The sequence below is a fragment of the Euleptes europaea genome, chromosome 7 (assembly GCF_029931775.1).
Source record: "Euleptes europaea isolate rEulEur1 chromosome 7, rEulEur1.hap1, whole genome shotgun sequence".
NCBI classification, from domain to species: Eukaryota; Metazoa; Chordata; class Lepidosauria; order Squamata; family Sphaerodactylidae; genus Euleptes; species Euleptes europaea.
Window position 1 is genome coordinate 52,986,073 of NC_079318.1, and position 21,792 is coordinate 53,007,864.

The 21,792-nt window shown below is 43.3% G+C and overlaps 1 protein-coding gene across 1 annotated transcript in view; it reads right to left on the reverse strand.

The window, feature by feature from the left end:
• The window catches only part of DTL (denticleless E3 ubiquitin protein ligase homolog), an 89,965-nt gene that overhangs the window by 58,618 nt on the left and 9,555 nt on the right, over nucleotides 1-21,792 (reverse strand). Inside the window, exons 10-15 of the mRNA XM_056853376.1 lie at nucleotides 20,737-20,840; nucleotides 19,518-19,622; nucleotides 15,871-15,983; nucleotides 8,580-8,669; nucleotides 7,325-7,457; nucleotides 1,647-2,488 (exon numbers count right to left, since the gene is read on the reverse strand). Of these exons, the coding sequence (XP_056709354.1) occupies nucleotides 1,647-2,488; nucleotides 7,325-7,457; nucleotides 8,580-8,669; nucleotides 15,871-15,983; nucleotides 19,518-19,622; nucleotides 20,737-20,840 (1,387 nt within the window). The remainder of the gene's footprint in view (nucleotides 1-1,646; nucleotides 2,489-7,324; nucleotides 7,458-8,579; nucleotides 8,670-15,870; nucleotides 15,984-19,517; nucleotides 19,623-20,736; nucleotides 20,841-21,792) is intronic.

The window sequence follows — 21,792 nt, forward strand, 5'->3', positions numbered from 1 at the left end:
TATTATAGCACCAGGTCTTAATATCTGTTTCCAAAGAAGAAATACGAGGAGTATGAGAAAAATACTAATAGAAATGTTATTTTAAAAGCTAGAACTTGCACTTTAGAATCCATCAGTTCTTTTATATTAAACTGAGCAATCCTCTCCATTAGCCAGTGTCTTACCTAATTTAATACAATAAATGGATAACAGATTTTTAAAGAACTAAAAATAACCAGGGGGATAAAACTTTCAAGTCTAAGAACACTGGTCTCTCTTTCTATGGTTGACACACAATTCACTTTCAGTAGTATGAAGTATACCAAAGCATCACAGCAAATGCAGAACACTGCTCAAGCCTCTTGTGACTTTCGCTGGAAGTACGTACATATCTTTCTCATCGGCACAGAAGTGGTTGAAAGCTGGTGGTGGTGGGGGAAACAAGTATAAAGTCAGGTACAGTTATGAGTTCATTTATTTAAATGTCTAGATCAAAAAATGTGTTATAATCTTCCTCCCCTTCCTCCCCAACGACATTGGGAACTAGCATTACAACCACCTCTGAATATATGACCCCAAAACTTCATACCCTCCCACTGTATTTAAAGCACCCCATGGACTAGTGAAAACAGACTGGAAATGTCAAGCAAAATTCCCACCTGGTGCATGCTAGTGTAGTTGTACCACTTGATGTGTGTGCAGCCAACAAGCTTAAACAAGACAGGTGATGGTAGAATTTAGCTTCACAGCCATATCAAATTGCAGCTGTATGAGTAAAGATGGAGCTTTACTTTCTCAAGGCATAGGCAGCTCTGAGGTACTCATCAGCTGACTCAGAAATGTCATCCCAACACTTCTCAGAGCAGATCTGCACCTCTTTTCCTGAGACAGAATCCCCCCCCCGTTTTACATGCCTTCAAAGACCTGTACAAAGATCAGCTCATACATCAAGCTGGACTATACTGAAAATGGGAGTCTTGCTTTTGCTTGTGTTTTAGTCACTTTTGCCCTCCAGAAATGGAGGAACGAGTTTCCCAACACTATCCTTCTGCCACTGAAAAGAAAAATCCCATCCATATTCTCATGCATGTTAAACAAGGCTCATAGCTCTTTGTATTCTCAGCGCAACTTGGCCTGCTGTGTGAGACCAGGTCAGGTAACCAACAGGTGGAAAGGGATGCTATGCTGCTTCTCAGCCACAGGGGACTGAAGGAAAGGAACAATGCTTGGGAACAGTATGGACTACAGCAGTCAGAAAGGGGCAATGTTAGAAAACGTGCCCCCCAACATCTTCCTCAAGTTCTTCAAAACCATTCCTGCTGGTTCCCTCTTTTAGCTGCAGCCAGGTTGTTCCAGAAGTCCCAGAATCATCAGAAGTGGCTTTTTAGGGGTCAAAGGACTGCACTGGGAAAGGAGGCAAAATACTCTTGTATGAACTCATTTTTTTCATGACTCCTTAAGATCCAACACTGTGCATTTCAATGAAGTTTCAGTAATGCCCGAAAGCTCTAATTGGGAGCAGCTTAAATATATACCAGCATCTGTATTGTACAATGGCTCCCCCCCTTTTTCTTTGCCAAACAAAGGATAATGGAGTAACTTGGAAGATACCGACCCAAACATTCATCCCCTGCCAAGGATGTTGTGGCCATGCCTGGTTTACTTACCGATGCTGGTGAACCAATTCCTGCCCCAGGTTCTTGTTGTCTCATGCTACAACTCTGTGGTGACTGAACACTGTTGCCCGATGTATTCTGGTTGCTGGATTTGTTAGTTCGCAGCTTGTCCTTCAGAGCAGACAGCCAGTTTTTGTCAGCAGAACCATTTTCCTTGTCAGCCACTCCACCACAAGAGATCTTGTGGGGAACTGGGAGATTTGGCGAGCCTGATGGAGAACATGGATATCTAGGAGAGGTAGGTTCCTTCTGGCTTTGAGTGGCCTTTGCTAGTTCATTAAGAGTCAGACAATCTTCACCACAAGGCTTTGAATTCCCTGTCATGGTATACTGTTCCAGCCTGGATTTTTTAGGCACCTGGTCAAGGTCAGTCACACAGTTGCAACTTTTGGAGTACTTCCGTTTTGCATTACTGTCCCTGCTGGATTCCAGTCTCCTCTTGGCTCGTGTTTCAAGACGCAAATGTATGGATTTAGATGTGAAGGGGACCCTAGGGAGAATCTGAGAAATCTCTGCCAGGGCTTTTCGTGGAGAAAGTGTCTTTTTCTCCCTCGAGGGAGGAGATGAATTTGGAGTCTGGGTAACCCACTGCCTGATGGACATAATTGAAGACGGTGCTGATTTGGGTGAAGGGCCAGAAGCGGCTTCCCTCTGCCTTGCAGGTGTGTAGGCCACGGGGGCTGTGGTTTTGACAGAAGATGTCGGCGTGTTGGTGGGAAGAGGAAGATCGCCCATGTAAGCTGGAGCACAAGCTGCAGGCTGTGGTGAAGAAATAGGGGGGCTGCCCGTGGTGGTAACTTTAGCAGGAGTACTCTGCTGGCTGCTGAGAGTTTCTGAAGAGGAAACAAAGTACACACAATCCAAGTGAGGATACTATGCTGCAAGAGAGAGTAAAGCAAGTTTACAACAAAGACACGCAGTACCTGAACAACATGGCATTTGGGAGATTCACTGCCTGAATAACTAGTGATATCAAGGGACTTAAAGCCTTTGTACTGACTATCTCTGAAGTGTATCAAAGGGTATGCAGCAATCCCACTGCTGTGAAAATGAAGCCATCTTGTCCAACTCAGTTACCTTAACAGTATTATTGCTGGGACAACATGGAAGGTGCTTTGACGATTTAGCAAATCGCCGTGGACTTAAATTTATTTGATTTAAATCATTTCTAGCCTGCCTTTCCCTGGTAAGGAGACTCATCAAAAACATGACACAAATACCTTGTTTTACGTTTCGGTTGCTGACAGCATACATTCATCCCTTAGAACATTATTACATGGGGTTTTCATTCTTCGTTGCCAAAGTTATCTTAAGATGCATTTAGTTTCAAAAAAGAGGAAACACTGAAACAATCAGAAATTAAAACTACTGAGATCTAATTATTAGGCATTGGCTCCTCCTTGTGCAGCCCATGGGGCACAACTGCCCATACAGTCTGTTACTTCTATTGCCCCACTTTTGTGTGCTCCTCTTGTTGGGGTTACTGTGCTTTCTTATGAAACTGAGCATGCACAGTATTGTAACACGTGGGACTGGGGTGCCCACAGTTTTGCAGAAGAGTACATGGCAGAAAACTCCAGGCTGAGTCCTCAGCATCTCTAATGAAGAGGATCTCCATTAAAAGGCTAGCAAAAGCTTCCCAAAGACTTGGAGAGAGCCTGCCATTTGGTATATTTATTATTTATTTATTTTTCGTATTTGTAGTCCACCCTCCCCAGCAAGCTGGCTCAGGGTACAGAACATAGTTTTATTATTATACAGTTATGGAGTTATAAAACAATCAATAAAATCAAGCATTAAAAACATTAAAAAACACTAATCATGAATGGCGTTATCTGTCCCACACTTCTGTCAGAGCCCACACCAGCCATTTCAGATAAAGGGGGAGGGGTGGGGAGGCCAGTACTGATGGTATTCGCGGCTGCCCTCAGTTGTAGGCTTGGTGGAAAAGCTCTGTCTTACAGGCCCTGCGGAACTCCTTTAGGTCCCACAGGGCCGTGACGTTCCTTGGCAGAGCATTCCACCAGGCCGGAGCCAGGGCTGAAAAGGCCCTGGTTCTTGTCGAGGACATCCCACACTCTTAGACCAATGGTTCTCAAACTGGGGGTCCTGACTCAGTTCAGAAAGTGAAGGCCATCTGGCTGCGACATCTGTCACCCCACTGATTACCAGGGCTGCTTTGGCTGACTCAGTCCCTTGCAGGTGAGTCAAGGCTGTGCTGCAAGAGGCAAATGTGAGCCTCCCTTCTCCCAGCAGCAGGAAAAGGAGGTGAGATGCTCTATTCATTCTTCCTTACCCTCTTTTTGCCATAAGGCCCTGTTAATTCCCAGGGGGCTCAGCTTCCTCCTAGTCACTAGCAGTGCAAGATGTGCTGGGCATATTGTATGCTTGTTGCCTGAAACCTGCACAACCGGTGTCTGGGAACAAGCTGAACCCTAGCCTGCCCCACTGGTCCCAAAGGGTAGCAGGTCTCATTTCCAAAAGTTTGAGAGCTACTGGTATAGTCAGAATTGCATTGGCCATGAAGGACAAATAACACAACATGGTATAGGCAGCTTATCCATTCACAAGCTGTTTTAAGGTAGAATGAAGGAGCAAGGATGACATACTATCAAACACAGGTGCCAACAGTGATAGTGAAGATCCAGCATGCACATCATGTGTAGTTCTGAACCTTGGGCCACAATAACCCCTTCAATATTTATGGAAATAGGAAGCAAAGCTATTTTTCAGCATGCTCCTTAGGGCAGTGACGTACATATTTGTGTGTCTGCATGACACACACACACACTTTATGAAAGAACTGGCACGTTACCCTTCTATTGTTCTACATGTTTCCTGCAAGTTAATCCTGTGTTGACAAAACAATCGATTGCTTTCCAGTGAAAGAACAGTAACAAAGAAGCCATTTATGGAGGTGAAAACTCACCCATCAAGTTCGTTAAAATCCCAGTTTTCATCCAGATTTTAAGCAGCAAAAATTCTGCCTCCTGTAGTTGTAGAACTATATTTAACCAGCGTTAAAACTTAGCCTGGAAGCTTCAGATAGCAGACTGGGATGGAAACAACTGCAGCCTTATTCACTTTCCACAGCTCCCTGCTTTTCCCTATCCAGCAAAGACTTTAATCCCCTCATCCAATTTAGCACCCACCAATCCTTTCCTTCCTTTACTACTATACTATTTTGCAACTAAAAATATTTGTACAACAGAAAGGACAACGCTCCAATGAATTAACTTGTTGCGCTATTTCTAGTTGTGCTGAATGGACCATAGGACACAAGCTAAAGCCTTATTTGTGCAAATCCGTGTAACTATTTTACTCAGTGGCATTTTTAATTTGACTCCAGCATTTTTCAATTTTCAGTATCATTTGCAGCAAACAGGCAGCCATTCCATGCAGTCCAAACAGTTCCCAGCCACCAAAACTGTTCTTTGTTTATTGCTGTTTTAAAGGAATAACATGGGCTGGATCCCATGCCATTCCCAGGGATAGACAGGGTACAACCTAAGGAGCAGCTTTTTACTGTACGAATGAACCAATGCTATGGGTCCTAATTATTTCCAGGCACAGGGTGGGAGGAGGGAGAAGGGGGGCTACATAGTTACATTGAGGGTCTGTGGCTCAGTGGTAGAGCATCTGCTTGGCATGCAGAAGGTCCCAGGTTCAATCCCCGGCATCTCCTGTTAAAGGGACTAGGCAAGCAGGTGATGTGAAAGACCTCTGCCTGAGACCCTGGAGAGCCGTTATCAGTCTGAGTTTGGTGAATACTGACTTTGGTGGACCAAGGGTCTGATTCCGTATAAGGCAGCTTCATTAGTTATTTATTGGGGGAGGGGCTGTGGCTCAGTGGTAGAGCATCTGCTTGGCATGCAGAAGGTCCCAGGTTCAATCCCAGGCTTCTCCAGTTAAAGGGACCAGGCAAGTCGGTGATGTGAAAGACCCCTGCCTGAGACCCTGCCGGTCTGAGTAGACAATACTGACTTTGATGGACCAAGGGTCTGATTCAGTATAAGGCAGCTTCGTGTTCATGGTCTCGACCATCAGGGCAACAACAATATAACAAGAAATTCTGTTAATCTAATTTCTTTGGTTAGGACATGCGAATGTTCGGATAAAGACAGTGTTGTTATTTTTATTATACAAGTCAGTCCAAACCAGGAAGCTGTACTTGAAGTTTACATTTCCTGTAATGTTGTAGAATACCCTCCACAAAAAGATGGAACATAGCTAAGCCAGAAGAGCTTTAAAGACAACCTTTTCACAGATTACAAACTCTTGTCACAGTTTTTCCAGTCACAGTTTTTCCAGTCACAGAAAGGACTGAACATTTCTACAGACATGAGACAGGAGGAGCTGACTCATCCTCACGGCAGCTTTGCTAAACAAGAGTGCTGAAGGAGGCACCTGTTCTGCAGGAAAGGGTGTGCTGGGGTTTAGTTAATGAAACAGGAACTATGCACTGCCAAGTTAAAATAAAATGCCCTGCAGGATAGCAAATCCCCTGCTGGGCTAATGAAATTAAGTGTATTAAGAGCTGCTGAAGTATCACACACTTTCTAGCATGGAACTCCAGACTTACGAGGTAGCAGAAGCAGTTACATGAGTACAGGGAGGAATGAGCCCCCCCCTTTTCCTCTGGAAAAAACAGGAGCAGCACTGCTGGATGGGACCAGAGGACCATTCTGTCTAGTGCCCTCTGCAGCTGGGAGCAGCGACATGCTCCCAGGAAGCTTTCAAGCATAAAACATGAAGGCAGCAGATTTGCCCCTAGTATCTGGAACACAGAAGGATGCCGCCTGCAAGCAATCTTGCCACCCAAGCAGAGAAGCTGGTGCTAACCTCAAATACTGGCTTTCACTTTAAGGCTTCAAATGTATTAATATCCCAATTTTGCTAGAGTCAGCTGTCCTATGTGGTTCACATCCAGTTAAATGAACTAACCCAACAACTGAGAAAAACATGCAGACAAAGCTTGGTAGCATCTCTAAAGGGGTGTGGGGGAGGCAGCTATGAGAAGGGGGCATGCAGTGTAAGCCAGTACATATTCTTGATTTGGCAAACTGATAGACAGAAGGGAGATGGAAATATGACTACATGCTATATAGCCTGTCAAGCTATAGATCTCATTGTGAATGGATTTAGATGGCCAACTTCATAGAATAAAGAACAGGATAAAATCACCTCACAGTGACTGGGGGGAGGGGAGAAGAAGATGCCTAGTCGTTTGAATGTTTTAACCTATTACAGATCAGAGCTGGTCTGATAAAGCCGTGTGCAGCTGGGTAACACTGAGCCCCAATCTGGCTATATACCTCCAGTGCATTTCAACATTCAACCTGTCACGTAAGTTGAGAAACTTCAGTGGCAGCTCCGTCATATTAGCTGTGCATCACACCGGTCGTTTGTACGTACCAGGAGTGTGTAATTCCTAGGCCCAATGAGCTTATACAAAATATGTACCTTCAGGGTATGCTTGTATTCTATGAGCTATCAGGCACCCGCCCTTACATGCACATTGTCATTTCCATACAAGCTTGTTGTCCAGACTATTTTTGAACAGAGCACATAAATGCTTGTAACTGGATTGAGGGTGGGGGGGAGAATTCCCCAAGCTCCAGTTCCCAGGCAGAGGATAGAAAGTCGGCGATCTTTTCTGACGAACTTACCTGTTTCATTTTGTTCTCCTGCTTTCCTCAGACAGGCCCAACCCACCAAACTGCTTCTGTCCAATATCTTCTCTTCCTTGCCTCGTCGCAAGCGCCAAACCCTGATGGTGTTGTCGTCTGAACATGTGGCGATCTACAAACCAACACCAAGAGTCAGATGGGAAGGAATGCACCTTCCAAAGCGGGGAGGAGAAAAGACTGAGGAGACTGGAAGTGTGGCCAGCCTCATTCCTTTCCTGTTATGACAAAGATTCCTAATCAGGAAGCCTGAGGTAAATACAAGTACAAAACAATATTACACTATTAATTTAAAATAATGAAACCGAGTCAGAGTTTAAAAGGGAAAAAGTACATTATGAGACAAGCTAATTGTACCTAGTGATAAAATCAAAATCTCCCTTGGCATGCTATGTTTGTGTATGCTGTGAACTGCCCTGAGGAGAGGGTACGGATTATAAATGGAATAAATAAAAAACAAGTAAATAAATAGTATCTGTATGGTGCTTTTGAGTAACCAGAGTGCTTCACATGCTTTGTGTTGTTATCTCTGTAAGAATCCTGTGAAGTACATCAGCATTAACTTTATGCAAGCTAAGAGTATCGTGAGGGGAGAGGACAAGGAGAAAGGAAAAGTTATTTGGAAATCTCTCAGGAGACTGTAAGCCCTCAAAGGTCTTGAACAGACCAATCACCTTCTCCCCGACACTTTAAGGGGCTACCAGTTGCTCTCAACATGCTGTGCCTTCTGGACCATATTCAGTCCTCTTTGGGTCAATTTGTGAAGTCATTTTTTTCTGCATATTTGGTGAATCCCAGAGGTATGTAGAAACGCCTCCTTTCTCTGGGAGTGACGCAAAACACCCCATTTATTATCACCTGTAGTGATAATAATGGACAGGAAGCTGAAGGTCAGACCTTTGCCTATGGTCAGCTAGTGAGTCAATAGTAGAGGTGAGACTTGGCCCAGGGAATTTCCAGCTTCTAATAATAGCCCACTATACTACTACAGCCCCAATACACTGTGAACACACCAACTTTGTGTACAGGGAAAGTGAGAAGGGGCAGGAGCTGACTGGATAGGCCAAGAACCTCTAAAGGGAGTTCAGGAAAGAAAAAAAAGTCTCTTGGAGCCTAAAGGCTATTGGGGGTGGGAGCAGCTACCTATGTTTTGAAAGCAAGGGGAGTTGAGAAATTATACTTTGTCTCATTAATGAGTTTAAGTTTCTCAAAAGCACAAAATATTCAAAATGCAAACCTTAGAGAAGTCTGAAGGACACCAAGCAACCGAAGTAACTTCTTCCATGTGACCGAGGAGCATTACGGGAGGAAGCTGGGGCTCAGACACCTTAAAAAAAATTGTAAAATGTCCCTATTGAAATACTGTGGAAGTGGGAAAGCGTTCTCAAGGCCTTCACAAGAGTTTCTTCACTCTAACACAGCGACCTCGCTGGAACTAGTCTGCCACTACTTAAGACCATTGTTTTAAAGTGTAATAAGACTAACTAATGTTTTATGAATCAAAGCTCACTTAGCCAGATGCACAAAGGGTTATGTTCAGTAGCAGAGCTATTTATACCCGAGCTACAAATGGCAGAAAGGGGGAGGTTTTCCAAAGAGAGGCCTTGCCTTCCCACTTCATGCTTTTAACAAAGTGGGCTTTCGTTCACAAAAGCTGATGCCACAATATACTCATTACTTTGAGGAGTCACAATTCTGCAGTTCTCACTATAGGTATTGCTCCCCACAGTGCTACTTGTGAAGGGTGGCCATAAAGGAAACAGAGAAAAAACTTCATGATGAGATGGTACCAACATTCATACAACATTTGACAGCTATTCAGTAAGTGATAGGCATGCCTGAAGACATAGCATTGAAAAAGACTGGAAGGAAATAACTAGACAAAGCAAAGTTTTGCACCCCAAATATTGAATTAGGCAAATGTGCTTGATGGCTCTGGTTTTCATAATTTATTCTGCTTCTCCTTGTCATGGGAAAGGGCAGAGAACTATGCAGGGTATCGATGCCCCCCACCCCAACCACTAAAAATAATCTTCAGCTAGCCTTCTGGTTTCTAGAGTTGCCAACAACTTGGAGAGAAAAAAGTTTGGCACCTTTACCAGAGGTATAATGTGTGGAAATGGGCAGCTGAAGCTTTTCAATGGCTCAGAGGTATAAATAGCATCACCTGGTAAATAACATCCCATTAAGCCTCTTTTAAAGGGGCAAGACTTATTTTTCTCCAGGTTGTTGGCAGCCCTATCGGTTCTGAGATTTAAGCAGGCATGCTTTGAGCAATAGCTAATATTAGTTTAATTAATACCCAATAAAACTGAAAGCCAAATTGAATTTTGCTTTTCTGCCCTTCCAAGGAATCACAGCATACCTACAGCCTGGGCCAATGTAGAAAGAGATGAGCAATATTGACCCAGATTTTTACAGGCTCATGGCTGCCCACCAACAAAAGTTCAACTTCTTAACTCTGTTACCATCCTAAGCAAATGGACAATGAAGCTTGGAAAGATTTATGTATTTTTGTGTTGAAAAATCCGCAAACTATTGTGGTTTTGCAACAAGTAAATTATGCAATCTTTCAATTTTAATTTACTCAGAATATTTAGGTAGTCTATACTGGCGAGAGGGAAAGGGAAAACAAGAGAGTAATACTGATTTTTCAGCCACACACAATTCACCCTGCTTTGTCCCAAAAAGTTCACAATGTGGCTTACAACTCAAGCAGTCACCCACTCACATAGCTCACAGAGCCAGACCTGTTTAGGTTCAGCAGTATGCATTCAGAAGAACCTTTTAGACATTATCTTCAATTCCTACTAACTAGCTAGGAGAGCCAGCATGGCATAGTAGTTAAGAGTGGTGGTTTGGAGCGGTGGACTCCCCCACTCCTCCACATGAGCGGCGGAGGCTAATCTAGTGAACTGGATGTTTCCCCACTCCTACACACGAAGCCAACTGGATGGCCTTGGGCAAGTTACAGCTCTGTTAGAGCTCTCTCAGCCCCACCTACCTCACAGGGTGTCAGTTGTGGGGAGGGGAAGGTGATTGTAAGCTGGTTTGAGTCTCCCTTAAATGGTAGAGAAAGTTGGCATATGAAAACCAATTCTTCTTCTGTACAAACCGAGTAGCTTCAATGCTCCATTGGCAAATGCCTCTCCATCTATTGTGCATTACTGAAAAAGTAGCATCAGGAAGCTGCCAGACTCAAGATGCTTGCTTCAGCTTTGCAGCAGGCTCTGCTTCCTGAAGCTATGAGTCACTGTTAGCAATGTGATATTTGATGGGGATTTGCACTGATGACTAAGTGAAGTTAATGGATTCTTCACCATGTGCCTAAGTGAGGCTTTACAAGGAGGTATGAAAGACATGAAGAAAGGATGCTCTACTTTTCCTGCTCCGTTTCCTTTTTAGAAGCTGCTTCTTTGGTCTGGCAGCTCGAAAGCTGTATAAGTAGAATATTGAAAAATTGGTTGAAATTGAATTGGGTCAAGAACTTTTCCAAATAAGGCTAGTTTCTTGCCAGCATATTTAGCAGGTGCCCTCTTCAAAAATCCAGCCTCTTGGCCAAAGCAGGCAATGCCATGGAAACAAGAGCCCTTTAAAAAAAAACAGCTAAAGGTCTGGGCTGAAATAATACATTTGTTTATATCTAGCAGATTTCCCGTCTATTTGCATAGCAAAGCCCTGTGTTAATGAGAGCAAGCAAAAGGGACATATTTTGCAAAGGACCTAGATCCAGCAGTCATACGGAATAGGAATACTCTGAGCATGTGGCTATAGTCCCTACCAATGGCTGTGAACACCTGTGAACCTGTCCCTCTGTCAAAACGTTCATCCCACTAAAACAATGAGACAAACCACAATGGATATCCCCCCCGCCACATAGCACTGCAATAAATGAAAATCCAAATGCAGCCTGTGAAGACTGGAATGCCAACAGATGCTGCTGTATGGAAACAGCTTTGCAATACTGACAGGGCCAAATCATGTGCAGAAAAGGCTGCTTTAAAGGGAGGAATGGTCACCTCCACTCATTAAGTACTTGGGTACCACCCAAATGTGATCAACAGTCACTTCCAACAGTTGTGGTCTTTTCCCCTCCCTTCCCCTCTCCTAACAAGCAATCACCCTTCTCAGCACTGATGACACTTTGGCCCCTTTCAAATAGCCTTTGTAATCCATTTTAGCTGCAGGTTGCTAACAGATTTTTTAGGTGTCATTTCAAATGCAACTGTTTTGGCTCCTAACAGATTTTATCTACCATTTCAAAGCCACTTTTGTCTCATTAGCAAAGCATGGCTGAGCTTTTTAAAAACTCATTTCTTCCATTTTCAGGTGTTCTTTGCTCTTCTGAATCACTGTAGCACAGTGTTTGAAGTGTCTGCAGTGCTTTTGAAAGTGCTGCTTCCCCATCCCCGGAGCCGCCCTTTTTGCAGCGCATTCTACTGTGGCTTTTTTTTGGGGGGTGGGGGGAAGAGAAAGAAACGTTCAAACTTTGCTCTATAACTCTTGACAAACGTAGCAATTCAGTGCTATATTGCCAGCATTCAGAAGACAGTTGGAAGCACTGAATTGGTATACTGGTCTAGTGCTATAGCACAAGTTAGAACATTCAACAACAACTCAAATAGAACACATTGCAAAAAGGACGGGGGGTGGGGAAGAAAGCAACATGGTTTGAAATGGGCAGTGCTTCTGATATAGCTCATAAACAAATTTTAATATGCCATCTGAAACCTCCATCCTTATACTGTTTTACGAGAAACTGGGTTGCCAACATATAACCGGTTTAAAATGACAATGTAAAAAGGGGCCTTTAGGTGCTGGCGCATGTAGCATTCTACAAGAGAAACAAATGCCATGCAGCTTTTCTCCTGGATCAGACAGGATCACAGCCAGTTTCCACAATGAGTACCAATTAAGGACGGAAGCAGCCATGCCCAGGATGCATTCTGTGGCACAGCTCTTAGAGATATCCCAAATATTGATACAGGAGTAAAACACTCTTAGAGCTCTCCTGAGAGCACACATACAACAGCCTTCACCAAGAGTAGCAGTGTGTGTGTGTGGGGGGGAATGATTTCAACAACAGTTTTGTCATGGCACAAAAGGTTAGAAATGGAACAAAGATTTAACCCAGTATGTATAAAGTGGTAGTAGACATTTAAGTAGGTTTCCCGCTTATTGAAACAAGCTCCCAGAGGGCAAATTACAGGATAAGAAACTGGAGGGAGTTGGCTGCGCAATCAAGCAATGCTGATTAGGGTTGGCAGGAATTGTTTGCGAGCATGAAATGCTGCAGTTAAATCAATGGCACCAGCATAAAAGGGAGACAAACAGCAAGGTTAGATGCTGGTCCAGTAAGGGACTTACGCTAGGGACGCTGAGCTGAGCACCACGTCTCTTGGGGGCTCCCAAGGGAACCAAGATTTGTTCGAATCTGGGGTGTAATCCTGCACCCCTACCGGATCCTAAATAGTGGATTGGGAAACAGAATCTCCCCTGCTGCCCATGAAGTGCGGTTTGACCCCCAGTTTTGCTGAGAGAGCCATCGGACGACTCTCGGAATCCTGGATGAGGTCCCGCCTGGCCTGAGGGGAAACCATTGCCGAAGGAGTGGAAAAAATATCTATAGAATCCATATCTCCCCATCTGAGGTTTGGATGACTGACAATTAAAAACACTGGATAAGCCGGCAGGATCTTAATCAAATTGATCGGTGGATAGACATAACAATTGGGACCTTTTGAATGACGTTATAGCTACCAATCAGAAACCCAGAAGTGTAAAGGGGAGGGACGAGCAGATTCCCCCCACTTCCGGGAGGAGGCTTTTCTGCGTAAACAATTTTTTAATTCACGTCTTATCCAGAAGCATCAGCTATCGTCTGCCATCGCGAGAATACTACGGGATTTGAGACCGGATGTGTGGCACCACTGTGTAACTGGCAAATACTTCCCAAGTTCCTAGGCAAAAGGAAGGAACGGCAGGCATGCAACCTTATATCCTGTCCCCCGTAATACCACTTTACAACTCACAACGTATACCTGTCTGGATTTTACAAATTAAACCTCAACAAACTACCAGAAGTAGCAACCATGGAAAGTGAGACTAAATTCATGGATCGACTAGTCTCTCTGACAAACAGTATCTACGAACTTGTCAATCGGAAACTGGATGTAATTTCGGGAGATCTCAAGGATATAAAAGACCGAATTATGACAATGAGATCAGAGATGAGAGAAGGAAGCTCCCCAAACGACAAACCATTAAAAGAATTAAATTCTGTAAAGGAGATGGAGAGCTATGAAGGATATACATCTGCAAGAAGAAATTGAACCAACGCAATTGACAACTATGGATATGAACGTAAGAGACTTTGACTTTTGTTTGTATGATTTACCTGGTGAACTTTTCAAAGTTAACTGGGAGAATTTAAAAGGGCAAAAAGCTGGAAATACCGGGATTTGTCTTCTTGCCTTTGGGATGGAAGAAAACATACTGCAGATTTACTATCCCCCATCAATTTTTACAGAGGGAATTGCACTAACAACTTCCATGGATGCCCTTCGACGTTTAAAGCTACTGGGAAAAAGAGGAAGATGCTAGAAATTTAAGATAAAGAGACTGGGTCAAAGGGTTTACTTTTTCTCGGGATTTAATTAAAAAGGATTCATTAAATGGCTTGTCTCTGACAAAAACAATAGTTAATGGCATTAACATAACTGATACTTATTAGATATGTGGGAGAAATGGAGGAATCATGATATTCATTCTCAAAGGAAGTTAAAAATGATACTTATTATCTAATCAATTTTTCATTATAAAAATAGTGCTGTTTATTTCTGTTCTTTTTTTTACTTTTATTTTATTTTTCTTTATTTGAATATAGATAAATGAAATAGCAAATACTTAGATTATGAGTAATGTTACATAAGGAAAAAATATCTTATAAACACTTGTAACAATATTAGGATTAGAATCTTAAACAAAGGAGATTACAAATAAATGACAAGATTGAGGGAGGTGTAGGGGAAGTCTTTATATTTCATTTTTTATCTATATATGTATGTATTTTCAACAATTGTTTATTAGAATTTATACTCTGTTGTTTACCTATATTGATTGTTGAATACCTTGTCTAATTAGTATAGAAAAATAATAATAATTTAAATTTTTTTTAAAAAAAGATGCTGGTCTAGTAAGAAGCAGCACTTATTGTTGCCAATCACACACTTGAGTATATGGCTGTACAAAATAGCTGGCTATTCTCACGATCGCAGCTGCTGTATGAAACTGCATGAGCAAATGAAGGCTACTGCTTTGTGTGAACTGGCCTGAACGCTGAGAAGAAAGACGAAAAAGATTCTACTGCTCAGTCACACTTGCTGTCATTGTTCATATTTAATACACAAATACCAAGGCATGACCTGGAAGTTGCAGATCTGGAGATTCCTTTCTTTTCCGCCACAACATTCAACAGACAAAGGGAGAGAATGCCCTCTTCATGATGCCGCTTGAGTGCCAAGTCAACACACAAGGATGATGTGGAAGAGGTGTTGACTGAACAGGGCAGGGGTGGAGGAGGAAGCTGCTTCACAATTACCAAGACCACATACCCCATTCTTGTTTTGGACTAGCAGTTAGTACATGGGATTATTCTAGTTTCAGAGGGTAGCCATGTAGGGCTGCAGTAGAAGAGCTAGATTCGAGTCCAGTGGCACCCTAGAGATCGACACGATTTTAGGGGTATAAGCTGTTGAGAGTCAAAGCTCCCTTTGTCAAATAGTTCTAATCGTTAAGGAAGTATTTTATTTTAAGCAAAAGATACTTCATGCTGTTAGTATTATACTGGATGAGATGAACTGAAGTCTAAATCACATACTGTGGTGGAAAAATACAGATATATTTGCATTTCCCCACAAGCACCAGCTCAATATGCCAATGAAGCTTCTCAGCTGCCAACCAGCGATCGGGAATTTTGCAGAACACTCTGGCTAAACCATGAGTGTAATGCAGAGGCCTTAGCTCCTGAAACTAAGCATTGGGGAGGACAAGAGGGAACCAACACACACACATGAAGCAAGAGCTTATAAACTAGGGAGAGTGCCCAGGGAGGGGTGGGGGGAAACAATTTGACCATTAGACTCCGGTAAATGGGCAGATGCTGTTAAGTATGAAGCAACAACTTTCAGCTTGTCATAGCTGGCTGAATAAACAGAATTGAAAGGAGATTTTTAAAGGCCCATTAAAACCAGATTAAGATCAGCAACTTGCAGTAAGCAGAAGTGATGCGGGAAGGTAGAGGCAGGAAGTTAGCTCTGTTTTATATCAGGCTTTGCATTCAAGCTTGACAGCTGCATACTCTGGACACAGCATGCCAGGAACTCACCCCAGTGATACTATGAAATTCTCTCTCACTCACACACACACACACACACAGAGAGAGAAAGAGAGTGTGTAAACAAGGAAAAATATAGCACTATAGAGGACAGATTATCCACAGAGATTCTGAGATGTTTGGAGGAACGTACCTTCCAGATATAGGCACTCTGGTCACTTGAGCCACTAATCAAGAACTGGTCATCTGGGCTGATGCCTGATTTGACGTAGAAACTGGAGTTCTGATGTCCACTGAAAGCCGATACTGAGATTCGACAAAAACAAAAGCACAATGCCAGACAGTTCACAGCTCAGCTTGGGGGATCAGCCAGCTATACATCGAAGGCCAGTAATACATGTTTCCCTCGCCTGTTCACATACCCACAGAAGCAAGTTGCTTACGCACGTTTTTTTCTCTGGAGCCCAAAGCTTCTCCCATTTGCTAGTGGGGCAAACATAAGAGGAGAAAGGCCAAAAGTGGGCAGGGACAATGGTCAGAAAGCAGGACTCCAAGAAGGGGTCTATAAGGTACCAGAGTAGCTCTAACATTGGAGAGATACCTTGTCTAGCAGCCTGGGCTGGGCATATGTCAAGCCAAAGCCATTTCCCTCACCCCCAGATATTCCACCCAACTGATCCTGTGTTCAAAATTAAACACAGCTTGGAGTAGCTGGGCAAGAACTGAGCTGGAAGAGAACAAGAAATAAGTATCATAATTATCTTTGTCCTTGGTGTTCCAATAAAGGAAAATGTATATTGTTTCATATTCCCTATCACTGTGAAGAGTGAAATATTCTTCCAAACAGTAAAAAGATAGAAACATTTCAAATCAAAATATTGTCGAAGGCTTTCACGGTCAGAGTTCATTGGTTCTTGTAGGTTATCCGGGCTGTGTAACCGTGGTCTTGGTATTTTCTTTCCTGACGTTTCACCAGCAGCTGTGGCAGGCATCTTCAGAGGAGTAACACTGAAGGACAGTGTCTCTCAGTGTCAAGTGTGTAGGAAGAGTAATATATAGTCAGAAAGGGGTTGGGTTGAGCTGAATCATTGTCCTGCAAAAAGTATCAAAGGTAATGTGCTAATCATTGTCCTGATAAGTATCAAGATAATGTGCTAATGAGGGTGTGGTATGTTAAAATGGAACCATTGTATCCTGAAGTGATCTGTTAATGTGTGAAATCCAAAGCTAATCTGCATGGCTATTGTTGACTGTAGTCTTTCTTAGTCTGGAGGTTTTCAGGACAGGAAGCCAAGCCTTATTCATTCTTAAACTCTCTTCTTTTCTGTTAAAGTTGTGCTGATGTTTATGAATTTCAATGGCTTCTCTGTGCAATCTGACAAAATAGTTGGTAGAATTGTCCAGTCTTTCAGTGTCTTGGAATAAGACCCTAGCACATTATCTTGATACTTACAGACAATGATTAGCACATTACCTTTGATACTTTTTGCAGGACAATGATTCAGCTCAACCCAACCCCTTTCTGACTATATATTACTCTTCCTACACACTTGACACTGAGAGACACTGTCCTTCAGTGTTACTCCTCTAAAGATGCCTGCCACAGCTGCTGGCGAAACGTCAGGAAAGAAAATACCAAGACCACGGTTACACAGCCCGGATAACCTACAAGAACCAACGTTTCAAATCATTTTGCCAAATCACCATTCAAGCCAGCACAATCCTTTCAACTATTAGTAGGATTGAACCCTCTAAAACATGAGGCATTTAACGTACATCCAGAATCAAGCCAAATGGGAAACAGGAGAGGTTTGTTTCACCACAGGCAACATCGTGTTTTCCAAAATTCAGCCCAAATCTTTTCTTTTTTAAATGTCTTCAAAAGTGTTATTTTTCAGAAGAGAGGCATGGGAGATAAAATATACGGAAAAGAAAGCTTATTTAACAGACAGAAGCAGAACCTGCTGCTGACAGCCCCCCCCAATAGATAACCCCCCAGGCAATTCCAGGAGCAGGGGCCTTGCTTGAGGCTGGAACTCCCAGTGTTGCAACCATTTTGGCCAGCAGGATAGAACAACCTCATTCTCTCTTTCGTCACACCCTCCGGCAATTTGGCTATGCTTCTTGGTCTCTAACATGCACCTGTTCCAGTAACCTCCTTAAACAGTTGAGCATTCAGCACTTCTTAGATCGAACGCTCAACGAGGAAGCCGCTGCTCCTTTCACTTCCTGCCATGGGGATCTTGTTTCTTAAGGCGGCTGGGCACAGGCTCAGGGACACAGGTCACTTGGCTATTTTTAAGGACGCCATAATCCATCCTCAGCACCTGATCTACTAAGCCTTGGAACTAGGGCCCCAAATAGCTGCCACACTTGGCATGTAGAGAACGAGAAGTGCCAGCCATCAGCAGGGAGAGTTGCGTGCAGATGCAGAACACTCTGAGATGACTGCGGAGGTGGAAAGGGCACATTCCCAGACTTGGCACAGGGGGTTACCAAGGTCCTCTGTCAGCCCTGGAAAGGCAGCTAGCTGTGTACATTCTTTATGCAGGGGCCACAAGCTGTAGCAGCAACTGATAAAAAGTTATGATTGCAGAGTCCTGATAACGTGAAGTAAGCAGACATTTCTTGCCTCTGGGAAAAGCTATCTATTCATCCTTTCAAGCTAGGGCCCAGAGAGGTTTCCTGGTCTCCTTTCTTCCAGCGACTGGGGCCCTGGCAGTTAATGCTGGTTGCTAAACCAGCATCCTAAGCTTGAACCTAAAATGGTTTTCATTCCTTAAAGCTAACTTTGCCTCCCTGAAGCAAGTTAAGATTTCCCTCCAAGAAAACAGGCAGGGAAGCTTTACCCAAAAGTAGTTCTCATTTTTAACTACAAACAGAGGTACATGGAGGTGGGCTAGTAAGATTCTGAACTTGCAAGAGTACACAACTGAAGCAAACGTTGTCTGCTATCCATACTACCGTCTCATGGGCCATTCAGTGCCACATGAAGGCTGAAAGAGGCAAAAAATGTACTAGGGAAAAGAGACACAAACAACCTGAGAGCAGGAAACTGGTGCCAGACAGGATGCCTAGAATGCGAAAATTCCTATTAAAAGATGAAATATTTAGATTCTAGAAGCAAATATGCACACACCTTCCCAACAAAAAACTGAGAAAGATTTGAGTCTAAGTACAAAAGGGAAAATGTATTAACAATGTATTAACAACGGCAAGTTTCCCAAGCAACTTAGTGAGCCTTCCAGTGTTTGCTGCTCTCTGGTGGCCTGAGAAGAGAATATGCAGCTAGAGACCAGGGGGGATCACCCCGTTTACCCCCAGAAACTGAGGGAAGCGATGACTAAACAAGTTTTGAAGAGGAAAAAAGCAACAACCCTAGTATAACTTGGTACAGAACCAAACATTCAGACAAGGTTACAGTTAAGAACTACACTACCAGTAGACCCACTATGAATTTGCTTAAACACTTAAAACGTTTTCATAAAGTCTGTGGGCTTCCCTTGGTTGACGGTGCAGCATGAGATGATGTCCTAAGCAGTTTTTGTTTCCATTTGATTTGTACACTTGACAAATTTATGTTGGATGAAGGCTAAAATATTTAAAGCGCAAACATTTCTTGGTTGTAAATCTAAGCTGAAAATAAGTAGCATTTGAAGATCAGTGAAGGCTGAAAGCTTCTGACACCATCACTGAAGAAGCCATTTCACAAATAACATGTTTCTATGGTAGACCCATCTGTTCCAGGCACTACACAAACACGCATATATCAATGCATATACCAGGCCCCCAAAATTTAAGGCAGGTTGCTGATAAACTCCTTCCCATCAGTATCCTTACCTGGCGTGTCCTTCGGACTTGACATATTGAACTTATATATAATGTCATCAGTGCAATTAGCAAAGAGGCTGGTACCAGTGGAGTCCAAAACCAGACTAGAATAACCTAGGAAAGAGAGAAGGTTTTATATGAAATTGCCTTTTCTGATTCTGAAAACAGCAACTTCGCCTAAACTCCTGCAACCTCCCCAAAAGCCTCTGCTACATGGGGTTCTTAAACTAGAAGTGGCAAGACCAGGACTAGTAACCTTCTGTGTGCAAGGCAGGTGCTTTACCACTGAGCCACAGTGTCTACTCAGATATCTCTAATGGTTTCAAAATAAGAAACAATTATGGCTGATGGCACAAGCCATGCATTGCATTGGACCTTAGGGGGGGCGGGGGAAAGACAGTTTGCTTCCTGAACTTCAACCCAGGGCTTCCTACATATTTTTTAAACTATTCAGTATTTTTGCCAGTACATGATCAATCTAGAATATCAGGATTCAGAACTATTCAGGACTACTGCTGTAGTTTCTACACATACCTTAGGGCGGTTCGGCCTCTAGTCTTCTGACCTGAGAAGCGGGCACTAGGGCAATACTAGGCTGAGGCAAGTAGGAATATGCCAGATCCAAGACCTCCTGCCCAAAAGTGCTACCAAGCCCTACAGACTGTGTCATTTGTGACATCCAAGTGACAGGTTGGACACTGATAATTTAGGGTACTGGTTAAAGTAAATGAGCAGGCTGAAAATGAGGAGACTAGACAAAATATTTTTGAAGAGTGATAAGGAGGTAGTGAAGTTATGAGGTGACTTACAGGGCATTACAGGGCGAGGGACAGAAACAAAAAATATTGTCAAGGTCATCAGCTCTTCAGCATTAACCACAGCTTTGGTTAATCTTTTTGAGTTTTGTTCCATTCCCATGTGATCCAGTTTTTAACCAGGATTGCTATTTTTGTGATGGCTGGAAGCTCTCCAGTAGATTAATTATATCCAAAACCAAAACGGAAGCCATTGCAGCTCTTTCAGTGTGTCTGCTCCCCGTGTCTTATTATAGCCCACAAACAGAAAACCACATTATGAACTAACCGATACCCCTGGGCAGTCCCATTCAGAGGCTACAGACGGGTACAGCAGTGGCCAGATCACTTTAGGAGCAGCTATAGCTGATAGGACCCGCTTCTGGCTCTGCAGGCACCTCCTCCCTCCCTTCACGGGCACTGTAAAGACATACCAAGTTTACGAGTGCTGGTTCCAGGATAGCTGAAAGACCTGGACGGCACCAGATCCTGCCGATACGTGGTATAGCTCTTGCGCAGGTCCCATACCTTGATTACCCTAAATTCAAAGGACAGACTGCTTCAGATCCAACACCATAGTTCATTATCCTTTTCATTACAAAGGAGAACGTCATTTTTATATGTAAAAATCAATCAGAACATGCCTTTAGCAAAAAGATACTAAAAACAACCAATCGACAATAGGCGAATGACTGGCCAGAAATATCAGCTATTCCAGGCCCTTCTCCAACACATCCAGAACTACTGCAGTGAGGCCTTCAGTGTAAAAACATTGGCCTTTCAAGACAACCAAGATGTGATCTGATGTGACAGCTAAGCTAATTTTGCCCATCAAACAAATGTGGTGCTTTCTACTTGATTCAACAATTTAAAATTGAAGCAGCTTCTCAGCATTTTTCCAGACAGATTGCACAATGTACTCTATAAGGCTGCTTCGTCTGTGCAAGACTGCACAGCTAATCTTGTCGGAAGACAGAAGCTTCATTTAACAACTGGTAAAGGCCAAAGACAACAGGGCAAAATTAGGTACAGTATTAAAAACAGGAGACTTGCAATGGGTTCCCCCAACAGCAAAGCAAGCAAGGCTTCAGAAATGAACAGCCACGTATATCAACAAATCAAATGCTAGCGCAGCCATCTGTATTGTTCCCTCCCTCCAATGCTTCAGGCAAGCTGCGTGTCCTGGTTTCACCTATCAGCCTATCACTACCAGGCAGGGAAAGTTCAAGTATGCCATAGCCACTATGGCCTGACTCTGCATAGGTGTCCGAGACAGAGGGAGACTCTGCCTCCCCGCACAAGTACTTGCCCCACCCCATCTACTCTATCACGTGTTGAAGGAGGGGACTGAATAATGGGTGTAGTTCTGCAACAATGCTTTGTTAAATTTTCCACTGCTAGAGGTGATGACAGCAGCAGCAGATGATAGGTGGCCCACCTGAAACATGGAGGACAAGAATAGCAGTTTACTTGCACGCACAGAGGTAACC